The following is a 22,856-nucleotide window of genomic DNA, read 5'->3' as shown; positions in this document are numbered from 1 at the left end:
GTTCCCAAAGATCTGAGTGTAAGAAGTTTCATAATACCCTTGGAGGTGTGAAGGAAGACAGGGATTTGACTCATGGACTAAACTTGAAAAAATATTGTAATTGGGCAGCGGTTGCAAAAGGCCTTTCAGCAGTCACAGTTTAAAGGCTTTTCCAAGAACTATGTTTCCAAAGAATGTTAATAATAACTCTGGAACATCCTACATGTGAGGCACAGTGAGTGGTCACCGCCTTTGGTTTGGGCAGTCCAGGGATCTCGTTCTGCTTTTGGCACTGCTTCTGTCAATTGCACTGGGCGAGTTACTTCATTTTCCTATATCCGAAGTTGAGAACTCTTTTGAGGTTATGATAATTAATACTCTGTAAGTATGAAAGCATTTATCATTGTGATCATAGATCCGGATTATTATGATCAAAGAAAGTGCAGCTGTTAATAAGCTATAGTGGAGAATTTAAATCAAACTGGAAAGATATAAAAGGCCTCCTAAATTGAGTGGCCACCATATGTGTACACTGTATATACAGAGAGAATACTCTCAGAGGTAAGTGGTCCAGTTCTCTGGGACAGAATTCTTGGTATCCATGGAACTAGACTGAATTGGATACCATATGGAAGGGCAAGTAAGCAATTTATATTGTTTCTTATTGAAAAGATTCTTTGTATTTATTTAGAAGGCTACCCCTTACTTTCCCGAAAAGGGTGAAAGTACTTTTCTCACTATAAAAGGGTTATTGCAAAATAAAATTTAGTAGTGAATTATGCACATAGAGCCTTGGTATTAAATGTGATCATTACGTTAGTTTCCCCACTTGTAAAATGGTAGTAGCAACATCTTCCTAAGGATTGTTTGAGGGTTAAAAATGTGCTAACGCATGTTAGATGCTTGGCATACAGTAAATGCTTCGTAGGTGTTAGCGATGATTATAGATCAAATCTTGTTCCAGGATATGAGTTGAGCTAATGATTATTCCCCATTGTTACCTTACTATACAGTGCTAGAAGTCTCTTTGAAAGTAAGCAAGAGTCAAAGACGATGAGGGGCAGGTGAGAGTTTGGGGACTAACACAGAGCCAGATAATCTCTGCAGCCCCTGAGAGAACCTGCTGCTTCTGTGCCCCTCAAGGCTCCCAGGCTACCAGTGTGAGTTATTATATAATGTCTGAGAGAGGCCTTGTGCCTGGAAAAGACCACTCAGGGTGGGGTTTTAAATGAACATTCAGTGTATCCAATTTATCAATGTTAAAACCTGGACTTACCTAAGAATTTAAGTTCAACGTAAACATTTTGTCCTTCTGTTTATAAGTCCAATATTTTTATATAAAATAAGATCAAGTTTTATTTTGTGATTAATGTTTATATAGCTCAAGGAACAGATTAAATTTTCCTTGAGAGTTATTTCTATATCAAAACTCAGTTAATTAAGTCTCTAACACTTTGGCCTCTGATTTATAAATTTTATGTATTTGATTTTATCTCATGCATTTTATATACCTGAAAGGGCAGCCTCCAATCCTAATAAGCATTTTCTTCTTAGGTATTTAAGCAGCTCTTATCAATCTAATAAATCAAGCTTAAAATGCAACAAATTGAATTCCCTAATGAATCTAAATCCTTACTGACCTAATAGAGTTCTGTGAATTCTCATGTAATATAAAATCCTAGATATTTCAAATTGAAATCACAAGGCCCATCAGATCATCTAGTATATGGTTCTCTTAAACATTGTAGACATATTAAATAGCAACAAGAAAAAACCCTTACTCTAAAACTTTCACAGTAAAGTATTAATGTTCTAAACTTAATGTATGTCATTATCTGTATAGCAGAATTACCATCTTAGGCCAGCTAAGAAAAATTCATGACTGTGATTGTCAGTTATTAGAGAATTAAGACCAGGACATGGAATGTGTATACTCACAGTGTGAGTCTAAGTAGCCATGTGTGACATGCAGAGCACATTCTGTTGTTTCCATGTTAACAGGGGACCCCACGTGTTCCTAATGTGTACTGTTTTTATAAGCAATACCTTCCATTGCAGTGACTCTCAAGGGAATAATAGGGCAGATAAATAGGGCAAATAAAATTAATAAAAGCTTTTCTCTAACTACACAACTCCCCTCAAGAATCAGGTACCTTCTGCTAAAGGTATGTGCTCACCTTATTGAAATTCTGTACCACACTAATGACAAACTTCCCCTGACCCAGTAAAGAAGGTTTCAGGCAATATTCAGGGTTCTCCAGAAAAACAGAACCAATAGGAGAGAGAGAAAGATTGATTGATTGATTGAGTCACTGATTCATTTTAAGGAATTGGCTCATGTGATTATAGAAGCTGGTAAATTCAAAATCTCTAGGGTGGCTGATGTTGTGGAGGCCCAAGGAAAGCCGAGGTTCCAGGTCAAAAGCCATCAGCCAGAAAGAGCCAGTTTTGTAGATGAAGTCTGAAGTCCAAAGGCAGTTGGGCAGTGGGCAGTGGAATTCTCTTTCTCATAGGAGGGCCAGTCTTTCTGTTCTAATCAAGCCATCAACCCACTGAAGGAGGCCCACTCACATTATGGAGGGTAATTTGATTTACTCAGATCCACCAATGTAAATGTTAATCCCATCCAGAAACACCCAAAATAACAATTGACCAACTTCATCTGGGCAGTCCGTGGCCTAGCCTAGTTGACATGTGATATTAGCCATCACAACTGGGATTGAAAAAAAGGTTGAGAACCAGTTAAAGAAAATATTTGCATTTTGTAGAGCTTCTCCAGCTCCCACTACCATCCTGTACAAACACACACTTAAGCAAGGGCCTTTATGTTCAGTTGGGAGTGAAATGTCGTTCTTCTCCTTCCCCAGATACACACTGGAAAAGGGCAGGGAGGAGGTGGGATACTGAACACTCAATCAGGACCCCCGGCTGGACAGGGCTTTTATGGCAGGTCGGGGAAGACCAGGAAAGAGATATTGGACTTGTGGAAGGGAGTGAATAAACAGGAATGAATGATACAAAGGCCAGGCACAAAAACAGGGACTGCATGAGAGGAAGAACACTAGAAATGAAGCCAAAATGTGGATTCTTAAAACAACATTGTCTTGGGCAGGTGCTTTAAAGGAAGAGAAAGCAATGGGCCATGTTCAGGTAAGCCATGTTCAGGTTATGATCATATTGCTGTCATAGTAGGAAACACGGTTTGTCTCAGGGTAAGGAAAGCTCAAAAGGAAAATTTAAAAAACTCTCGGGGCTTCCCTGGTGGCGCAGTGGTTGAGAGTCTGCCTGCCGATGCAGGGGACACGGGTTCGTGCCCCAGTCCGGGAAGATCCCACATGCTGCGGAGCGGCTGGGCCCGTGAGCCATGGCCGCTGAGCCTGCGCGTCCGGAGCCTGTGCTCCGCAACGGGAGAGGCCACAACAGCGAGAGGCCCGCGTACCGCAAAAAAAAAAAAAAACCTCTCATAAAGGGGAAAACTTACTCCATTTCCTGCTAAACTGTTGGTGACAGAACTTGGAGGAGTGTCCTGGAACTGGGCAGCAGTTCCCAAACCCAATTCCCTGGAGTTGGTGTGAGTCAGCGAGGGTTTGGGATGCCAGCTGGGGAGGACCAGCACGCTGGTTGAAGCTATTGTCTCAGTGGCCTCAACAACTATTATAGAACAGCTAAATGTGAGGGGAATTTGATGGGAAGATGGAAAGTTGGTGACAAGAACACTCCTGAAATTTTAGTTTGTGTACGATTTGGACTTTGGGGTATCAATTTTATTCAAGGCTTATTTTCTTAATAGCTATACTACATTGAAGTGCTAAGAAGGTGTTTGGCCATGCTCTGTTATTGAAAATATTCTGACTGGAGAATAACTTGCATTATTATTATAATCATATGTATCTATTAGAATCTTTCTAATGTAAAGCCAAAGTAGAGAAATTAAGATATGCATGCAAAATGAACCATCAGATCACAAAAAGCAGCACTTTTATTTTTCACTAACAAGCAACCTAATTGATCTTAAATCAGATTTTTAGCAGTTTAAACTTTCTACCTTGAAATCAGACATTATGAATAGGCATTCGATTTTCTAGAAATGCCTTTTTGGTGTTGATTTTCTCTTTAGTGGAAATTTTACTTTCACATATTTTAAAGAAATTTTGCCGATAGGATTTTTTTATCTTCATTGATAGCTGAAATGTACTCTCAGAAAATGAACTGTGCTGAGTGGGACTATGAAAAATATCACTGTATGTAATTGCTTAAAGCCCTGTTCTGTGTTTGAGGTTTTGAAATCAAATAATGTTGTATTTATTTTGACCTTTTCCTAATTGACTTTATAAGACAACTATGGCTGGAAAAAAGCCACTGGCTGCCCATGTCTTTTATATGCTGACCTCATGGCTAGAGCAGGCACGCCTGGCAGAGGAAGAGTGAGGGAAATTTTATCTGCTCTCCCTTCATGCAGCAGACAGATTGCACCTCTTATGACTGGGAGGAAAGCATCTAGGAAGTGCTTAGGAGGCATGTTGGCATAAATCTGCAAGGAGCAGAAACTTGGATGATAGTTATTTTGCTCAACATCAGTAGCCAGTGTCTTAAGAAGCAAATTACAAAAGATTAGCTCATTGGAAGGCTTCCGGGCACAACAAGGCCTTCTTTTATGCTTCCTTCTGAGCTTCAAGTCTCAGTGGCAAGCAGAGCTGTTATGAACAGTTGTGTTAGTTGTGCACTGTTCAACCCTAGAAGGTACCATTCACATCATAATCTTTCAGTGCCTACCGAGGTAGCCAAATAAATCACTGCCAGAGGGAAGAGTTACTAGGACGGTATCTGATTCTGAATAGATCCAGAGGGGAAGGTAAGAAGGGAGTTACTTCAGATTAAGATAAATAGCAATCTATGAGCAACTCATAAAACAGAGTTACAGATCTTAAAACAGTTCAGTTTTGCTCTGCAGCTTTAGCTTATTTCCTATAATTAAATGGGATACATATTTATGAATAATCTATTAATTATGTTTAGCAGTACTTTAATATTGCATTAATTACCTAGAACTTGCTCTTCAAATGATGATCCAGTAGTACATCTTTATTTCATAACCTTGAGGTCTATACTTTTGAATATTCATTAAGAGAGTTTTGAACAGCTTCAAAACTTAAGATACAATTATTTTTACCCTTAGATTTTAATAATTTAGTTTTATTAAAAGAAAACAATATTTTGAAAATTTAACCTGACTTGACCTTTGAAATATCATTAAATTTCTCTGGACCTCAGTTTCCTCAGCAGGAAAATGAATGAGGTTAGACTGTCCATGATTACTTACAGTGCATTCAATTCCATTATTCTCAGATATCTGGAAACACCCGTGTGAGCACCACCTGAAGACAATAGCGCCATCTGGTGGTAATTACCTCATATTATAGCCCACAAGTTTCAGTGACAGATTGTCTTCCCAATATTTTGCAGCCTAATAGTAAAAATGTCTGCTTAGAATTGTAGAATATGTAAGCTAGAAAGGACCTTAGAGATCAACTAGTCTTGTTTTCTCATTTTACCAATTAAAAGTAGAAAGGTTAGATGAATACCGGACTTCAAAGAATACATTTTTTTGTTTCTCTTGACTTGTTTTTTAATTGGGGTTAAATTCACATGACATAAAGTTAAGCATTTTATAGTGAATAATTCAGTGGCATTTAGTATATTCCGTATGTTGTGCAACATCCTCTTTAATCTTAAGCACATGTGTAGCTCAAATTTTATAATAATTCTTACTTGGTTAATGCAAAAAACATAACAGAAGAAACAAAATGTATTCCTTCCATATAATATTTATTTTTCCTAATTGTTGACTTCTCAGTTTGTCACTTCAGAGTGGCACTTAATGATTAGGAAAGCAGGAAATGAAACAGTTTATCTGTCCTTCCAGTTGGAAAAATATGAAGTAGATCAGCCTAGAAAATTAAAATGTTGAACTTTCCTCCTATTTGCCTGTTCATTGCATTGTCCAGTCTTGTCTCATCGAATATTAGAAGTTACTTCATTCCTAATTTCCTCTGAGATTGCCTGAATGCAAGACTTAATGTTTTATTTCCAAAGCCCTGTTTACTTAGAAATAGGGGAAACCTTTCATGCAGTCCTTCCTGAGAAATTCATGTTATCAATCATTATTTTAAGGTTTTCATGTGTGGCATAATTTAATGCTGTTACAAGTCTATAAATTTTGAATCCATGTTTTAGAAATGGATTTCTAAATGGAACCTCCATTGTTTTGGCATTCACACCCAACAAATCTCTCTCTCCAGTTATAGTCTGGCTACGTAAACAGCAGTGTGATGGAAAATGCTGGGAGTGACTGAACTTGGAAGGGGCAGCATTAGGTGAAGGTTGGGGGTGAGGGAACTTGGTTGGTCTACAGCCTGTGAGTTTCCTTAGAGCATTAACATTTACAGGCGTCCCACAGAATGTAAACCCTGCCGAGACTAGACTTCATTACTTCCCTCTCCTCAACAAGTACAACTTAATTAAACATTAAGCAATTTGATCTCTTCCACCTAATAAATTGAGCAAATTCAATAAATATAAATCCTGCTAATGATAAAGCTGACCCTGGTGGGGCTGAGTTCACCAGCATTCACGGTTATTACTCTCCCTGGAATTTTAGTCAGAAATGCTTATTGCTGAACTAAGTACTTACCTGATACTTACAGTCTAGGGAATGTATTTAATAATTTTCTTCTAAGGGTTTCAGAAGGGCAGCTGTGGAATTCAAAGAGCATGGTTTTACAGATAGACCAACAGAGTCAATCCTTCAACTAAGCTAGGACAATTATGCTGTAAACCTTAGCTTCCTTATCGGAGACAAAAGGAGCTAATTACAGTTATTTCATAGGATTCTGAGATTTAAAGGGAAAAGTGTGCGCAAAGGTACACAGCGCCTAGCACACAGGAGCTTAATAGTGCATGTTAGCTAACTTTCCTTTTTTCGACTGTTCTTTAGCAGGGATGGGTAGTAGGCAGCATTTATGTGGTCCTTTCATTTCCCAAAGACTTTCTTATCTGTTATATACGCCTATGACTCTGAGTTACCTTCCCTCCTCTTCTTCACCTGGCTGACCCTCTTTCTGTAGATGCTCATCTCCAAGGTGAAGGCTTCAGCAGCTCTTCCTGGCTGACTCTAGGCATTACCTCTTCTTCATGCACTACTGCACATGTCAGTGTACTGTCATTTTATCCTTCCTCTCTCTCTCCCAAACCCCACGCTGCCTGTAATATTCTCAGCCTCTGGTCGGATGAGTGAGTCAATCACTGAATGGAGCAATGAACTGCCTTTAATGCTGCTAAGGCACAGCACCATAATCCTGTTCAACAGACACAGCTCAAAGGAAGGTATCTAGTCCAAAGAATAGGAAGCAGTAGGACTAGAACCCTGGGCTTTTGACTCTGGGTGCTTCTCTTTTTATTATTATTATTTTTTACACCTTTATTGGAGTATAATTGCTTTACAATGATGTGTTAGTTTCTGCTTTATAACGAAGTGAATCAGTTATACATATACATATGTTCCCAAATCTCTTCCCTCTTGCATCTCCCTCCCTCCCCCCTCCCCATCCCACCCCTCTAGGTGGTCACAAAGCACCGAGCTGATCTCCCTGTGCTATGCGGCTGCTTCCCACTAGCTATCTATTTTACATTTGATAGTGTATATATGTCCATGCCACTCTCTCACCCCGTCACAGCTCACCTCTCCCCCTCTCCATATCCCCAAGTCCATTCTCTAGTAGGTCTGTCTTTATTCCCGTCTTACCCCTAGGTTTTTCATGACATTTTTTTCTTAGATTCCATATATATATATGTGTTAGCATACGGTATTTGTTTTTCTCTTTCTGACCTACTTCACTCTGTATGACAGACTCTAGGTCCATCCACCTCACTACAAGTAACTCAATTTCGTTTCTTTTTATGGCTGAGTAATATTCCACTGTATATATGTGCCACATCTTCTTTATCCATTCATCCAATGATGGAAGCAGTAGGACTAGAACCCCGGGCTTTTGACTCTGGGTGCTTCTCTTTTTAGCAGGGGGTTCCCAACCCCCAGGCCGCGGACTGGTACCGGGCCGCACAGCAGGAGGCGAGCAGCGGATGAGCGAGCGAAGCTTCATCTGCCGCTCCCCATCGCTCGCATTACCACCTGAACCTCCCCCCAGTCCGTGGAAATATCGTCTTCCACGAAACCTGTCCCTGATGCCACAAAGGTTGGGGACTGCTGCTTTTTCGGATACCTAATTTTCTCTCACAACTCAGCAAGTTTTAACATCAGGAAAGCAGGTTCACTGCCTGCTTACCAGGCACTGTGGATAAGAGTGTATGTACTCTCTGAGAATGAGCATAAGCAGACAGACACCTAAACAGATGTCCAGTTCCACAGGGTGTGGCATCACCAGTAGAATCCTCTCTCTTACGTTCCTTCTTCTGTCATCAGTACTGGATGGTATGTTCTGTAAATGGTCAACATTTTTCTAATTCCATAGCTTTTGCTAATTTCAAAGAAAAATGCCGATTATACTACTGGCTCAGCATGCGCTCAGGTAAATATTCGTTCCATTCTCCCTGTCTCCTTCCTCCATTTCCTGGTGTGTATGTTTTCCAAACGCCATCATCAATTAATAGTACATGTGGAGGCCTGTAGGAAAAACACCTGATCTAGAAGTTTCAGTAAAATATGACCCATTTTTCCTTATGCATATGAATTGGTCCTTCTCCTTTATTTGAAAATCATGCACTTCAAACTTTAGAGCACTAGGTTTTCAGCCCTCATGTGTGGAGAACAAAGTGCAGCCTCTTCATCATTTCTAAAAGCAGCTGAATTTAATCTGCCTCAGTCAGACTTCACCTCCCAGTTTCTTCACATGCCTGATTGGCATTGTGATGTGTGACTGTCCAGACCCAGCCCTACAGATGTGTCTGTCATAAGGAAGGAGATTTCCTGCCAGGATATGATAATGTGCTTCCCATTGCTGCTGACAGCGGGGGCCCCAGACCTCTTGGCTCCAGGGGGGCAATTTTTAAACTGTTTTTTTCAATTTAGAATTAAAATCAAAGCAGTACCATCTGTCATGTGAATCTGCCATGCCAGGGAACTGAGCGTGATCCATAGCCTGGATCTTGTTTAGACCACGTAAGTGATGGCGGCCCACACCATCCCGTATGTGTCTGTCTTTCATAGCTTTGATCAAGAGCTTAGCATTTGTGCCTGCAGAGGTGAAGAGTGCAGTGAGTGGGGGGACTTTGAGGTGTGAATATTTCCACTTCCTATTCATTTCACATTCATATTTGGCTAGATCCTGGACGGACACATTGTATGGTGTCCCAGAAATGGCATTTGCCTCACAAAGTACAAGCCCTGCTAAGCAGAGCTCTTCCTTTGCACCAAGCCCCAGACAACCAGGTGCTTAATTGTCATCAACTTGCTTAAGTAAGGAGTGTCTTGCAGAAGGAAAAAGACTCTAGGGACAAAAAATGTGTTCTTCTCTACATGTTGAGCTGGATGAAGTGGCAGCTAAGAGATTCCCATGGGCTGCCATCAGGAGCTGTGGAAACAGTTCAGGGATCTGCTATTCCCAGCTCCACAGCCTCAGCCAACCACAACTCATTGCCTCCCCAGCTGGACTATAGCCATGACCCAGCCCTAGGGATAACCAAGGCCAAGCACCTCCAAGCTCAGTGGGCTCTGGTGTGGCTTGGGATGCTCAGAGATCCAGCACATGTTAGAAAGGTGCATGTGCCCAGATCCTGGAGGAGACCCCTTACCCAGGATTCACTAGAAAACTCCACGATATTCCAGTTGTTGCCTTAAAAGATGATGAGAAACCTACTGGCTATTCAAGGCATTTCTAAAGGGGTCGAGCGTATACTAACAACTGCTGAACATCAGTTTTTCCCCCTGTATTTTGAGTTTTGTTGATCTAGTGTTATAATGTGTTGTTGCTGATACCTTATCACTGTCTGATCAAGCAATTAAATTTGCCCAGGCAGTCAATAATTTTTGAGATGAAGACATCTTTCTCTGTTAACTGAGTTGGAGTTTCCCTCCATCTATTTAAAAATTTCAAATCTTGAAACAATATCTAAAAACATCTGGAGACTGTGCTTTCATTGCTCTTAATTTATTGTACAAGTTTTTGCCCATTGACAACTACATTTAAAGTTTTGCTAACACTATGTTATATCAATCATTCTGATACCGTCTTTGCAAATCCTCATTTATTTCCAGATGTTTAGCAGGGACATGAGTGATTTTACCTAAAAGAAAAAATTGTAACCTCCATTTTCTTGGTGCTTCAAAATTTATGAACAGTTCCATAACATCATCTCATTTTTTAATACACCAGTAACAGAGAGGCAAACAGGAATTATCCCCATGTGACAGATGTGAAAACTGAGGCTTGCCCACAGTTGCTAAGCTGGAAAGTAAGTGGTACAGTCAGGACTTGAGCCCCGGCTTCTGCCTCTGAAGCCCATGTTCTTTTCATTACCCCGTGCTCATTTCACCCTTGACCCTGGCCAAGAACGAGAGCAGATGTGCGCAATGGGAGAGGCAGCATGGATGGATTAGGATAGACCCATCATGCTCCCAGAAAAATAACTCAAAATGCATGTCCTGGTGTTGATGGGACTGTAGCACATCTTCAAATACAAGAGAGTACATTTAATGTAGAAATGATGTTTTGATAACTGACCAAAAATCTTGAAGTTTGGATTGGTAACATGTTAGATAAAGTGAAGCAGCAAAGGACAGTAAGTTCTAGAAACTTGAGAAAAATGCATGTCCAGGGATGAAGGGAGGGGAAGGAAGATGCAGAAAACCGCAGAGGGTCCCCTGCCCATGACTCTCCTCTGCTTCCCTTTACGGCCTGGGTCACGTCCAAAGCCTTTCTTAGGAACTACTTGGTAGTCCCCAAACACAGCTTACAGTTTGCTTTTGTGATGCCTTTGGGTAAACTCTTTTTAGAATCCCAAATACCTTCTATTAAGTAAATCCTTCTAATCTACATAGTTTCAGGTCAAGTGTTCCTTTTCTAGGAAGCTGTTCCTAAACATCACACAGGAACAGAAGTCCATTCCTCCTCCACTCCTCTCCCATTTGATCCCTTCCTTTTGTGATGTTAGATGGTGAGAGCTTGGAGGGTGGAGACCAGGTCATTTCTTGGTGGAAGAGGCATGGTCTAGGGGAAAAGCCATGGGCCCAGGACTTGAGAGCAAGATGCTGAAGAGGAGCATACTGCTCAGCCATCTCTGGACTTAGGTTTGCAAAATAAGAGCATGAATTAACTTTTTTAAATATCCACTCTTGATCACAACTGTTGCCTGGATACAAAATGTTGTCTCCCTTTCAGATGTACAACAAACATATATAAAAAGTCATGAGAGAAAATGACCTCAGTGTGTGAAACTTGTAAACATTTCTGCGATCTTGCCTTTGCAGGGAAATCCTTAATTCTTCTCTTTCAAACCTGAAGCAGAACTGACAACCATTTGTGTTCTCTTTGTTTGAAGCTTTATTTTTGTGAGTCAACGATCTTTTTCCTGGTTTAGCTATTTCCTTAATGAAATTAATATTTCTCATGAAATGGTTTCGTGAGGAAGTGCTCGGGGATGTCTGCGATGGGGGTGTGCGCCATTCCTGGAATGCTTCCCACAAGAAGAATTTTAGGAAGGGGCAACCACGATCCTACCCTGTCTAGGGGTTCAGGGTCTTTTCTGCTTTTACGCTCCCTTTTGGCACTTTAGGGGAGAATGTGTGGGTGTGTGCACGTGCATGCGTGCACATACACACACATACCTCACACACACCTTTGACTCCTTTAAGAGGAAGGTGATGGAAGAAAGCCTTGAGAGTTCACACACTTGCCTCAGTGCTTTTCTTTAGTTTTGTTACAGAAGGAACTAAAATAGAGGAAAACTCCTTCAATCTGTGGTCCAGGCAAGTGTGGCTGCTGCCTGGTGTGGCTGCCCTGAGTGTCCAACCAGTCCTGGGGCCGGCTGACCTGCAGCTCTCGGTTCCGGCAGAGATGTTGAAGTCTGGGTAGCCCCAGAATTTTCACCAACTGCTAGATGAATCCTTGGGCAGTATATTTTCTATAAAATGTGCGTTCAGAGCATGAAGATATCTCTTCTAAAGCTTTCCTCTCTAGACCTTCTAAATAACTCTGCTCCAAAGTACGGGTAAGAGCCTGAGTGAAATGCACTGAAAGCACAATCATCCCCAAACATGTGGAGAACCAAGATCCCATGTGCTAGGTGGGTCCTGTGAGGAGGACTAAAGGGGGAGTTAAGTCAGATGGCCAGGGAATGGGAATGTGGCCTCAAGAAATGGTAACTGCAGATGAATTTAGCTAAGGTGCAGAAGAGGCAAAGACAAGAATTACAAAGGAGCTAAGGTAGATGTAGGAGGGGAAGACTGTTAAGTGTACACCCTTCAGCTGCATGACTGAGTTCAAGTATGGTGCTGTCTCATACCAGTTGTCATTTAGCCACTCCATGCTTCTACTTCCCATTGGTAAAATGGAGATAATAGTAGCTTTTCATAGGGTGGTGTAAATATTTTAGTGAATTAATGTGTATTAAGTGCTTAAAACAGTTTCTGGCACAGAGCAAACATTATACAACTCTTAGCTATTATTACTAGTACCATTACTTCACTATTACTGTTATGATGATGATCATCACCATCACTGCTATAAATGTTATTCATAAGGACCAGGTCTTGAGTAGAGAAGTATAATAGTAGGTACTAAATTCAAATGGTACTTAGTTGCATCTTCGTTTGGTTGTATCTCATTTTTGGATCACCAGAGATGCATTTTTTTTCTCTCTCTAGTGAGTGGAAAAGTGTATCTCTGTATGAATGACTACTTTATACACTTTAAATGTTTTGATGAAAACACCTGATGGGTTCAGATAAAGCCATTCTTCCAAAAGGCTTGCAGCACTCTCCGATGGCTCATTTTTTCAGTCCTTTACTCTCCTGGGATACATTCTACCAACTGTTGAGCTACTGTGTTGGGTCTGCTATTCAGAATCTTAATTATGCTATACAGCATGAATTGTATGTGGATGTATAGAGCATCCATAAAGAATATTGAGATGTTTCAGGATCAGGGGTGTGTGTGGGAGATGGGGCACGCGGTGACTGGGTGCATCCAGGTGCGAGCAAACAGCGATGGTGTGTCACATTCATTGTCATTTCCTTCTCAGATGACTATGCCCAGCTGTGTAACATCCCCATCACAGGACGCCGGCAGCCATATGGACAGGATGCCTTGGTCGACTTCAGTGAACAGTATGCTCCCGAAGCTGATCCCTACTTCATTCAGGACCGTAAGCAACATTTTTAGTTACTTTGGAACTAAATTGTGGTTCTGAGGTTTAGTCAGTGGTTCTCAAAATGTAGTCCCTGAGAACTTGTAAGAAATGCAAATTTGCGAGCTATGCTATAGACCTGCTGAATCAGATACTGGGTTGAGACCCACCAGTCGGCTTTACCAGCCCTCTGAGTAAGCCTTACGTACACTCAAGTTTGAGAACCACCGGATCAGATTATGAGTCTCACTGGTGGGAATGCTATTACGTTTATTTTCTTTTATTTGTTTATGTTTTGAATTTTATTTTATTTATTTATTTTTATAAATTATTTGTTTTTATTTTTGGCTGTGTTGGGTCTTTGTTCTGTGCGCAGGCTTTCTCTAGTTGCAGAGAGTGGTGCGCGGGCTTCTCATTGCCGTGGCCTCTCCTGCTGCAGAGGACGGGCTCTAGAGCGCAGGCTCAGTAGTCGTGGCACATGGGCTTAGTTGCTCCGCGGCATGTGGGAATCTTCCCAGGCCAGGGATTGAACCCGTGTCCCCTGCATTGGCAGGCAGATTCCCACCCACTGTGCCACCAGGGAAGCCCTATTTATTTTTTTATACAACAGGTTCTTATTAGTCATCAGTTTTACACACATCAGTGTATACATGTCAATCCCAATCTCCCATGCATCACACCACCACCACCACCCCCCACTGCTTTACCCCTTGGTGTTCATACATTTGTTCTCTACATCTGTGTCTCTATTTCTGCCCTGCAAACCGGTTCATCTGTACCATTTTTCTAGGTTCCAAATATATGCGTTAATATACGATATATTTCTCTTTCTGACTTACTTCACTCTGTAGGACAGTCTCTAGATCCATCCACGTCTCAACAAATGACCCAATTTCGTTCATTTTTATAGCTGAGTAATATTCCATTGTATATATGTACCACATCTTCTTTATCCATTTGTCTGTCAATGGGCATTTAGGTTGCTTCCATGACCTAGCTATTGTAAATAGTGCTGCAGTGATTGTAAATAGTGCTGCAGTGAACATTGGGGTGCATGTGTCTTTTTGAATTATGGTTTTCTCTGGGTATATGCTGAGTAGTGGGATTGCTGGATCATATGGGAATTCTATTTTTAGCTTTTTAAGGAACCTCCATACTGTTCTCCATAGTGGCTGTATCAATTTACATTCTCACCAACAGTGCAAGAGGGTTCCCTTTTCTCGACACCCTCTCTAGCATTTGTTGTTTGTAGATTTTCTGACGATGTCCATTCTGACTGGTGTGAGGTGATACCTCATTGTGGTTTTGATTTGCATTTCTCAATTAGTGATGTTGAGCAGCTTTTCATGTGCTTCTTGGCCATCTGTGTATCTTTGGAGACATGTCTATTTAGCTCTTCTGCCCATTTTTGGATTGGGTTGTTTGTTTTTTTAATATTGAGCTGCATTAGCTGTTTATATATTTTGGAGATTAATCCTTTGTCTATTGCTTCATTTGCAAATATTTTCTCCCATTCTGAGGGTTGTCTTTTCGTCTTGTTTATGGTTTCCTTTGCTGTGTAAAAGCTTTGAAGTTTCATTAGGTCCCATTTGTTTTTGTTTTTATTTCCATTACTCTAGGAGGTGGCTCAGAAAATATCTTGCTGTGATTTATGTCAGAGTGTTCTTCCTATGTTTTCCTCTAAGAGTTTTATAGTGTCTGGTCTTACATTTAGGTCTCTAATCCATTTTGAGTTTATTTTTGTGTATGATGTTAGGGAGTGTTCTAATTTCATTCTTTTACATGTAGCTGTCCAGTTTTCCCAGCACCACTTATTGAAGAGACTGTCTTGTATATCCTTGCATCCTTTGTCATAAATTAGCTGACCATAGGTGCATGGGTTTATCTCTGGGCTTTCTATCTTGTTCCATTGATCTATATTTCTGTTTTTGAGCCAGTACCATATTGTCTTGATTACCTAGCTTTGTAGTATTGTCTGAAGTCAGGGAGGCTGATTCCTCCAGCTCTGCTTTTTTCCCTCAAGACTGCTTTGGCTATTCAGGGTCTTTTGTGTCTCCATACAAATTTTAAGACTTTTTGGTCTAATTAATTCTGTAAAAAATGCCACTGGTAATTTGATAGGGATTGCATTGAATCTGTAGATTGCTTTGGGATGTTTATTTTCTTTAAAGAAAATCTTATTTGTTATAATTTCCATGACAAAATCATTTTTTTAGCCATGAAGTGGTGGCCTAGTTTAAGGGTCAGAGTTTTCTTGATAGCTTGGTTATTATATTGTAGTCTTTTTTCATACAAGGAAATGGTAAATATTAACTGTACTGAGTTGATCTTTTTTTTTAACATCTTTATTGTAGTTGCTTTACAATGTTGTTGTGTTAGTTTCTGCTGTATAACAAAGTGAATCAGCTATACGTATACATATATCCCCATATCCCCTTCCCTCTTGCATTTCCCTCCCTATCCCACCTCTCTAGGTGGTCACAAAGCACTGAGCTGATCACCCTGTGCTATGCAGCTGCTTCCCACTAGCTTATCTACTTACATTTGGTAGTGTATATATGTCAATGCCTCTCTCTCACTTCATCCCAGCTTACCCTTCCCCCTCCCCATGTCCTCAAGTACATTCTCTTAGAATGGGAGATAAAATGATTGCTCTCCTGGTCAGAGATTAATCTTTAGAATTCACTTGTGAGGGGGTTTATTAAGTAAGAAATGATGTGTGATGCTTTTCCTGGATTTGTGAGCAGACTTTTCAAATGGGAGGTGGAGTGTGTATGTGTGAATCCTGTTCCCATTTAGAAAGTAAATGCCTAAATGTACAACCAGAGTGTCCCAGATAAGGAAGCCACACAAGCTAAATATGTCTGTGGGAGAGACCAGAGCTTGCAAATACAGACTAATTATGTGAAGATTGAAAAATGGGATGGTACAAATTGAAATATCAGTAGATAATGGGTTGTCTGCCTTCAAGAATGGGACTAGAGCAGTGGAGTCCAGGTGCCTGTTCCACATCCTACAGAGGGGGCCTCATTGCAGCAAGTGAAGCTGCTCCAGATTTTCGACAGAATCCCTGCAGACCAGGTAGTTGGGGTTAGGACTTTGGAGACACTGCTGAAATTATAAAATACAGCAATGCTGCTCTTTCTTTGGGACCTTTCACCTGTGCACAAAGCAAACTAGCTGTGACCTGGGTCCTGAGGAGCAACACAAGCTTTGTGGCTGCCTCTGGAGCTACTTCAGTTCTGAGCCCGAGTGCTTTCCTCCTTCCCTTCCCTCCTTTTGTTTTTTAAAGTATGCAGTGTATTGATCCTTCTGCCAAATTAAAACTGCTTTAAAATTTACATGAAAACAGCATTCTATTAAATCAGCTGGGTTGGGTCGTCTAGACCTGAATGGATCTAGAGCATTGCCAGCATCCAGAAGGACACCTGGTTCCCTTTTCCCAGCTGCCCTCCCACCCACTCAGGGTAACCACTATCCTAACTTCTAACACCTTAGATCAGTGGTCCCCAACCTTTTTGGCACCAGGGACCGGTTTTGTGGAAGACAATTTTTCCACAGATGTGGGGGGGGGTTTAGGATGATTCAAGCTCATTACATTTATTGTGCACTTTATTATTAGATTGTAATATATAATGAAATAATTATACAACTCACCGTAATGCTAACAGGAGGTGGAGCTCAGGCAGTAATGCGAGCGATGGGGAGCGGCAGATGAAGCTTCACTCACTTGCCCACCGCTCACCTCCTGCTGTGCAGCCCAGTTCCTAACTGGCCATGGACCAGTACCGGTCTGTAGCCCAGGGGTTGGGGACCCCTGCCTTAGATTTTCTTTTAATCAACCACAAATAATCATGCACTACTTCAAGAAATGTGCTTAAATACATTGACAGCTATAAGCCTGTGCACTTATGGTTTCTACACTTCTGTGTATATATTTATAGGTCAGTAAACATTTACTTTAAAAAAAAAAAAGGGAGAAGAAATATTAAAGTTGCAAGAAAGTACAGTTTGCCTGCCCCATAAATCCAAAATACCAGGGTAAATCTATGTGTAACTCTGACACAATCCCATGGCTTGTGTGTGCAGCCTCTAATGCATTATAGTTCAGATGCCAGGAATTTTAATGTTGAAATGTTCTGGCTTATGTAGTTTTTTTTTTAAGCTGTCATTGCTTTAAAACTTTTAAAATTCACTACAAACGTTAAGAAATAAGCATGTTGGTATCAGGTCAATTTCCTGTTTAGCAACATAGGAAGTTGCAGATGCAGTTCAAAGACCCCCAGCTTTGACTATGTAACGGCCTTTAAATTTCTTACAAGTTGCAGAGAAATAGCTCCTCCTTCCTAGACCAGGATCAAAGGCTCTCTGGCCCTACTGAAGACATAAAATCGTATGGGGTAAGATAGTAAAAGAGCGGGCTTCCCTGGTGGCGCAGTGGTTGAGAGTCCGCCTGCCGATGCAGGGGATACGGGTTCGTGCCCCGGTCCGGGAGGATCCCGCATGCCGCAGAGCGGCTGGGTCCGTGAGCCATGGCCGCTGAGCCTGCGCGTCCGGAGCCTGTGCTCCGCAACGGGAGAGGCCACAGCAGTGAGAGGCCCGCGTACCGCAAAAAAAAAAAAAAAGATAGTAAAAGAGAGGCTGAATCACACCACCTTTATTATTTATCATCTTGTGCCTTTCTGTTGAAGAAAGTTGGGCTAATGACTGGTGTCACCTTTAGCTAGAGCAGTATTTCTAAAACTGGAATTTTCTAGAGCAGAGATCAACTTTTTCTATAAATGGCCAGACAGTAAAATTTGTAGGCTTTTCAGGCTATATAGTCTCTTTTGCAGCTACTCAACTGTGCTCTGGAATCAGGAAAGCAGCCACAGACAGATATTAGCAAATAGGTGAGGCTGTGTTCCAGTAAACTTCATTTATAAAAATAGGTAGCAGGCCCACGTTAGAGCACGGGCTGTCCTTTGCTGACTGCTGTTGTTTTAGAGTCCTGTAGAAGTATTTTGGGGAGTCTGCTTAATGTGTGTGTAGGAGTTTCAAATTTTAATTTCATGTTTTAACTTCTGTAATAAATATAATTTTACTAGTTAAAATGGACTTTGCTGTGTTACCTGGACTTTGAAATATTTCCATAGGTTGACTTTCTTGTCAATATTTCTCAAACTGGCTTCAGGATCTGCTGACAGTCTTGATGCCCAGTCCTATTTTTTTTCCTTTTTAGATGTATTACTTAATTTTTAAAATCATTGTTAGACCTTACAGCCCTGCATAAGAAATGATATTTTGCTGCCCCCTGCAGTTCGACTGGAGAATTACTTCAAAGGCCAGATGTAGAGTTCTGACCCTAGGTTGATTTTTTTTTTTTTTCCCTTAAACCTAATACGTGGGGCTTCCCTGGTGGTGCAGTGGTTAAGAATCTGCCTGCAAATGCAGGGGACACAGGTTCGAGCCCTGATCCGGGAAGATCCCACATGCTGCGGAGCAGCTAAGCCAGTGCGCCACAATGACTGAGCCTGTGCTCTAGAGCCCATGAGCCACAACTACTGAGCCCGTGAGCCACAACTGCTGAAGCCTGCACTAGAGCCCGTGCTCTGCAACGAGAGAAGCCACTGCAATGAGAAGCCCACACACTGCAACAAAGAGTGGCCCCCACTCGCCACAACTACAGAAAACCTTGCACAGCAACAAAGACCCAACACAGCCAAAAATAAATTAATTTATATATTAAAAAAAGCAAATACATGGTGCCTTCAGAAGGTGGGGGAGAGGATGAGACCCCCCACATCAACAGTGTGTTTGGGTCACCGTGGATTTATATTTACAACTTTCCTCTCTAGAAACAGAGGAAAATATTCTTGATGCCTGGCTACATTGTTTTTGTATTACTAAACTCTAGCTCCGAATCAGTTTAAAGATATCTAAAAAAAAAAGAGCCAAACAAGAGCTTCTTTGTTTTCTTTAAAAGAATTTTGGTTTTCTAAACAGAACTATGATGTATTTCTCGTTTATCAGGATGTTTTGAGTCCCTTTTACTGCCTTTATCCCTTTGATCCCCCAAGAGCCCTTTTGTAAGGCTCATTCCAGAGCCAGAGCAAACAGACCTCACATGGCAAGGCCAGCCTGGCTTTTCTCCACTCCTGGGAACTCCCCATGAAAGAGCACTGCCTCCAATGCTTGTGCATCTTAGCAAATGTCTACCCTCATAGTGAGTTCCATCGGTTCTGTCCTGAAAGATGTTCTGACATTTACCCTACTGAGAACTCAGGAAATTTAAAATCTTAGACAAAAAATTTTAATAATAAGGGCAAAAACAAATACCCTACTTGCTGTATCGTTTTATGTGATTTTAATGTAGAGCATCAGAATTCAAGATGTGGGGCTAATCTGTACAGCCTACACAAGGTTGGTAATAGTTTGCTTAATATCGTGTACAGATATATCTGCTTAAATTTTAATGCTATCTTTAAGGAATTGGAAATATGTATGTATGACGAACCATAACCTTAATGATCATGTCATTTTAAAAAACGGTGTAAGAGGTTGAAAATTTCTAACTTGCCTCCTGTCCTTTCCCTTCCAGGCTTTTTAAATAGCTTTGAGGAGTTGCAGGCTGAAGAATGTGGCATCCTCAACGGCTGTGAAAACGGGCGCTGTGTCAGGGTGCAGGAAGGTTACACCTGCGATTGCTTTGATGGGTATCACTTGGATATGGCCAAGATGACCTGTGTTGGTAAGAATCATATGTATTTGATGGGAAATTACTCTTTTCCTGAATGCCCTGTGGCTGGACCTCAGACAATCTAGTACATTTAAGATTTGCAGAGTTTCAGTTTGGGAAGATGAGAAAAGTTCTGGAGATGGACAGTGGTGATGATTATACAAAAATGTGAAGGTACTTAATGCCACTGGACTATCCACTCAAAAATGGTTAAAATGGTCAATTTTATGTTCCATATATTTTACCACAAATTTTTTAAAAGTTGATATTTAAGAATTCATATAAATGGTACATACCTATGGAGGAAAGGCCAGAAAGTTTGGGGTAATTAGTTTGACTCTTTTAAATTGAGCTTTTGACTGCAGCAAATGTTCTCCCTGAATACCTGACACCAGCAAGAGGGGAACATAGATGAAGAAGAAAATACAACTTCCATTTTAGAGAAAGTGCTCTTCACAACTCTCAGGTTGCCTTCCCTCTTACTTTTTTTTTTTTTTTTTTTTTTTTGCGGTACGTGGGCCTCTCACTGTTGTGGCCTCTCCCGTTGTGGAGCACAGGCTCCGGACGCGCAGGCTCAGTGGCCATGGCTCACGGGCCCAGCCGCTCTGCAGCATGTGGGATCTTCCCAGACCGGGGCACAAACCCGTGTCCCCTGCATCGGCAGGCGGACTCTAAACCACTGCACCACCAGGGAAGCCCCCCTCTTACTTTTAAGAGAACAGTAAAAATATGTTTATCCTTACCTGTGATTGAGGCTGTGTCCCTGAGCCTGTTGGCCTCCTTGCTAAATGACCCTTGACTTGTATCATTTTTTTCCTTTATTTTTGTGGCTGTTTTGCTCTGTCGTGTAGTTTCCCCACTTCAGTTTTGTTAGTCTCAGTCTGAGGTGGGTCTAAAAAAAAAGGTAACCTGGGTTATTAAAGATGTTTCAAGTGCATAGAGCCTTTCTTTCCTGTGGAAAGAAATCTAAGAAAGTAACTTAAACCTTTAGAGAGGCTGCTCAGAGGCTCTCTGTATTTCTCATGACAACCTAACAGTTCTTCTGCATGTGCAGAGAGGAATTTAGAAGTAGGATAGTTGTTCCAGCTTTCTTAAGGTTTGACTATAAAAAGTCAAGCTGACAAAATGGTCCCTGTTGTGTTAAATAACAAACAGGGAAAGATATTCTAGAACCTCCTGGATAATCACCTTTTTAAGATCTAGAAAGTAGTATTTCTCTTGCATGTAATTGGAACAGACAGACAATAATGGGAAAGACTATGCAGTTTACTGGGGCGGGGAGAGCACAGAACAGCCAGGCTGTGTTCAGGCCGGATGCCTCAGGTAGGGTGTAGATTGCATGTCCTCCCGGAGTGATGTTGAAGCTTGCTAACCTGCGTGGTTTGGCTTATTGCAGATGTCAACGAATGTGATGAGTTGAACAACCGGATGTCTCTCTGCAAGAATGCCAAGTGTATCAACACCGAAGGTTCCTATAAGTGTGTGTGTCTGCCCGGCTTTGTACCTTCCGACAAGCCAAACTACTGCACTCCATTGAATACCGCCTTGAATTTAGAAAAAGACAGTGACCTGGAGTAAAAGTGAAGCCACATAACCTAAGCCTGTATACTCTGCACTGTGTAAAGGAGAAAGAGAAATGTATTATACTTCAGACATTTCACTTGACCCAGAATGTTGGAAATATGGAAACATCATGGAGTTGTATATCCTCAGAAGCGAAAGGATTCAGTGTGAGCCTGACTTGTGTGACAGACCAAATGGACATTTCTCTGAAAAAACAGTATATATAGTCTGTTCATATGTAAAATTCAGTGGAAAAGAGGCAGAACAGTGCTATTATTTTAAACAGAAGGTTGTATTATTATGTTTTTTGTTTTGATATTTTTTACTATTGCTTGATTAAATCTGGCATTTAAATAGTGGTGGAAATATTTTATATAATTTTCATTTTTTGGTTATGCAGTTCCTTGGCTACTGTTTCTCTCTTTCAAATGTCAAGTGCAAAAGCCTTTGATAAAATATTGTTTAAACTATTATAAGTATTGTTACACAGGGTTATGCTATTCCTGGTCTGGAACATTTTTAAAATCCAAATTGTCCTGTGGAGCAGGCAGTGATTGATTGTTTCAAAACTTTTATACACATCTGGAGAAAAGTACTTTATATTTACAATGTGGTATCTGATTTTAATGTCCATTTTTAGCCAAGCTGCTGGTAGGTGTTAATTGGATCCCTTTCCTACAATGAAATGGAAGAACTAATGAGCTTACATTAGTATTATAATGTGTAAAGTAGGACCAGCAAATTTTAAAACTTGATGATCCCAATATATTTACCATTGTATGTTAAAGCAAAATAAATCACCATTTTTTTAGAAAATTTCTACATCCGAGTAATGTCAATGACCATATGCACACAAGTTGTTCCCGACCACCCCACTCTATCAATGGTCTTCTATGAATGTAGAGTCTTTTACAGGTTAATTATTACATTTGTTAGATACTGTTATGGGTGGAATTGTGTCCCCGGATTTCATGTTGAGTAATGTCCCCTCAGTACCTCAGACTATGACTGTATTTTTAGATGAGATAATTAAGGTTGAAGAAGGTCAGCAGGGTGGGCCCTAATCCAATAGGACTGGTGCTCTTATATGAAACTAGGACATACACAGGAAGATCCTGGGAAGGCACAGGGGGCCGACAGCCATCTACAAGCCAAGGAGAGAGGCCTAAGAAGAAAATTCTGTAATACCTCGATCTTGAACTTCTAGCCTCCAGAATTAAAAAAAAATAAATTTAAG

At 40.9% G+C, this 22,856-nt stretch overlaps 1 protein-coding gene across 24 annotated transcripts in view; it reads left to right on the top strand.

Annotated features, from left to right (window-relative positions):
• Positions 1-22,435, top strand: part of LTBP1 (latent transforming growth factor beta binding protein 1) — a gene marked incomplete at its 5' end in the record, with an annotated part of 437,494 nt that extends 415,059 nt beyond the window's left edge. For all 24 annotated transcript variants that reach the window (XM_079721395.1, XM_079721384.1, XM_079721394.1 and 21 more), the window contains 3 exons: positions 13,234-13,356; positions 19,919-20,068; positions 21,453-22,435. In XM_079721395.1, coding sequence (XP_079577521.1) covers positions 13,234-13,356; positions 19,919-20,068; positions 21,453-21,634 — 455 coding nt within the window. In that variant the 3' untranslated portion in view covers positions 21,635-22,435. The remainder of the gene's footprint in view (positions 1-13,233; positions 13,357-19,918; positions 20,069-21,452) is intronic.
• Between the last annotated feature and the right edge of the window lie 421 nt (positions 22,436-22,856).

This window comes from Hyperoodon ampullatus, assembly GCF_949752795.1.
Source record: "Hyperoodon ampullatus genome assembly, chromosome: 15".
NCBI classification, from domain to species: domain Eukaryota; kingdom Metazoa; phylum Chordata; class Mammalia; order Artiodactyla; family Ziphiidae; genus Hyperoodon; species Hyperoodon ampullatus.
This window is presented reverse-complemented; position numbering and strand designations above follow the sequence as displayed.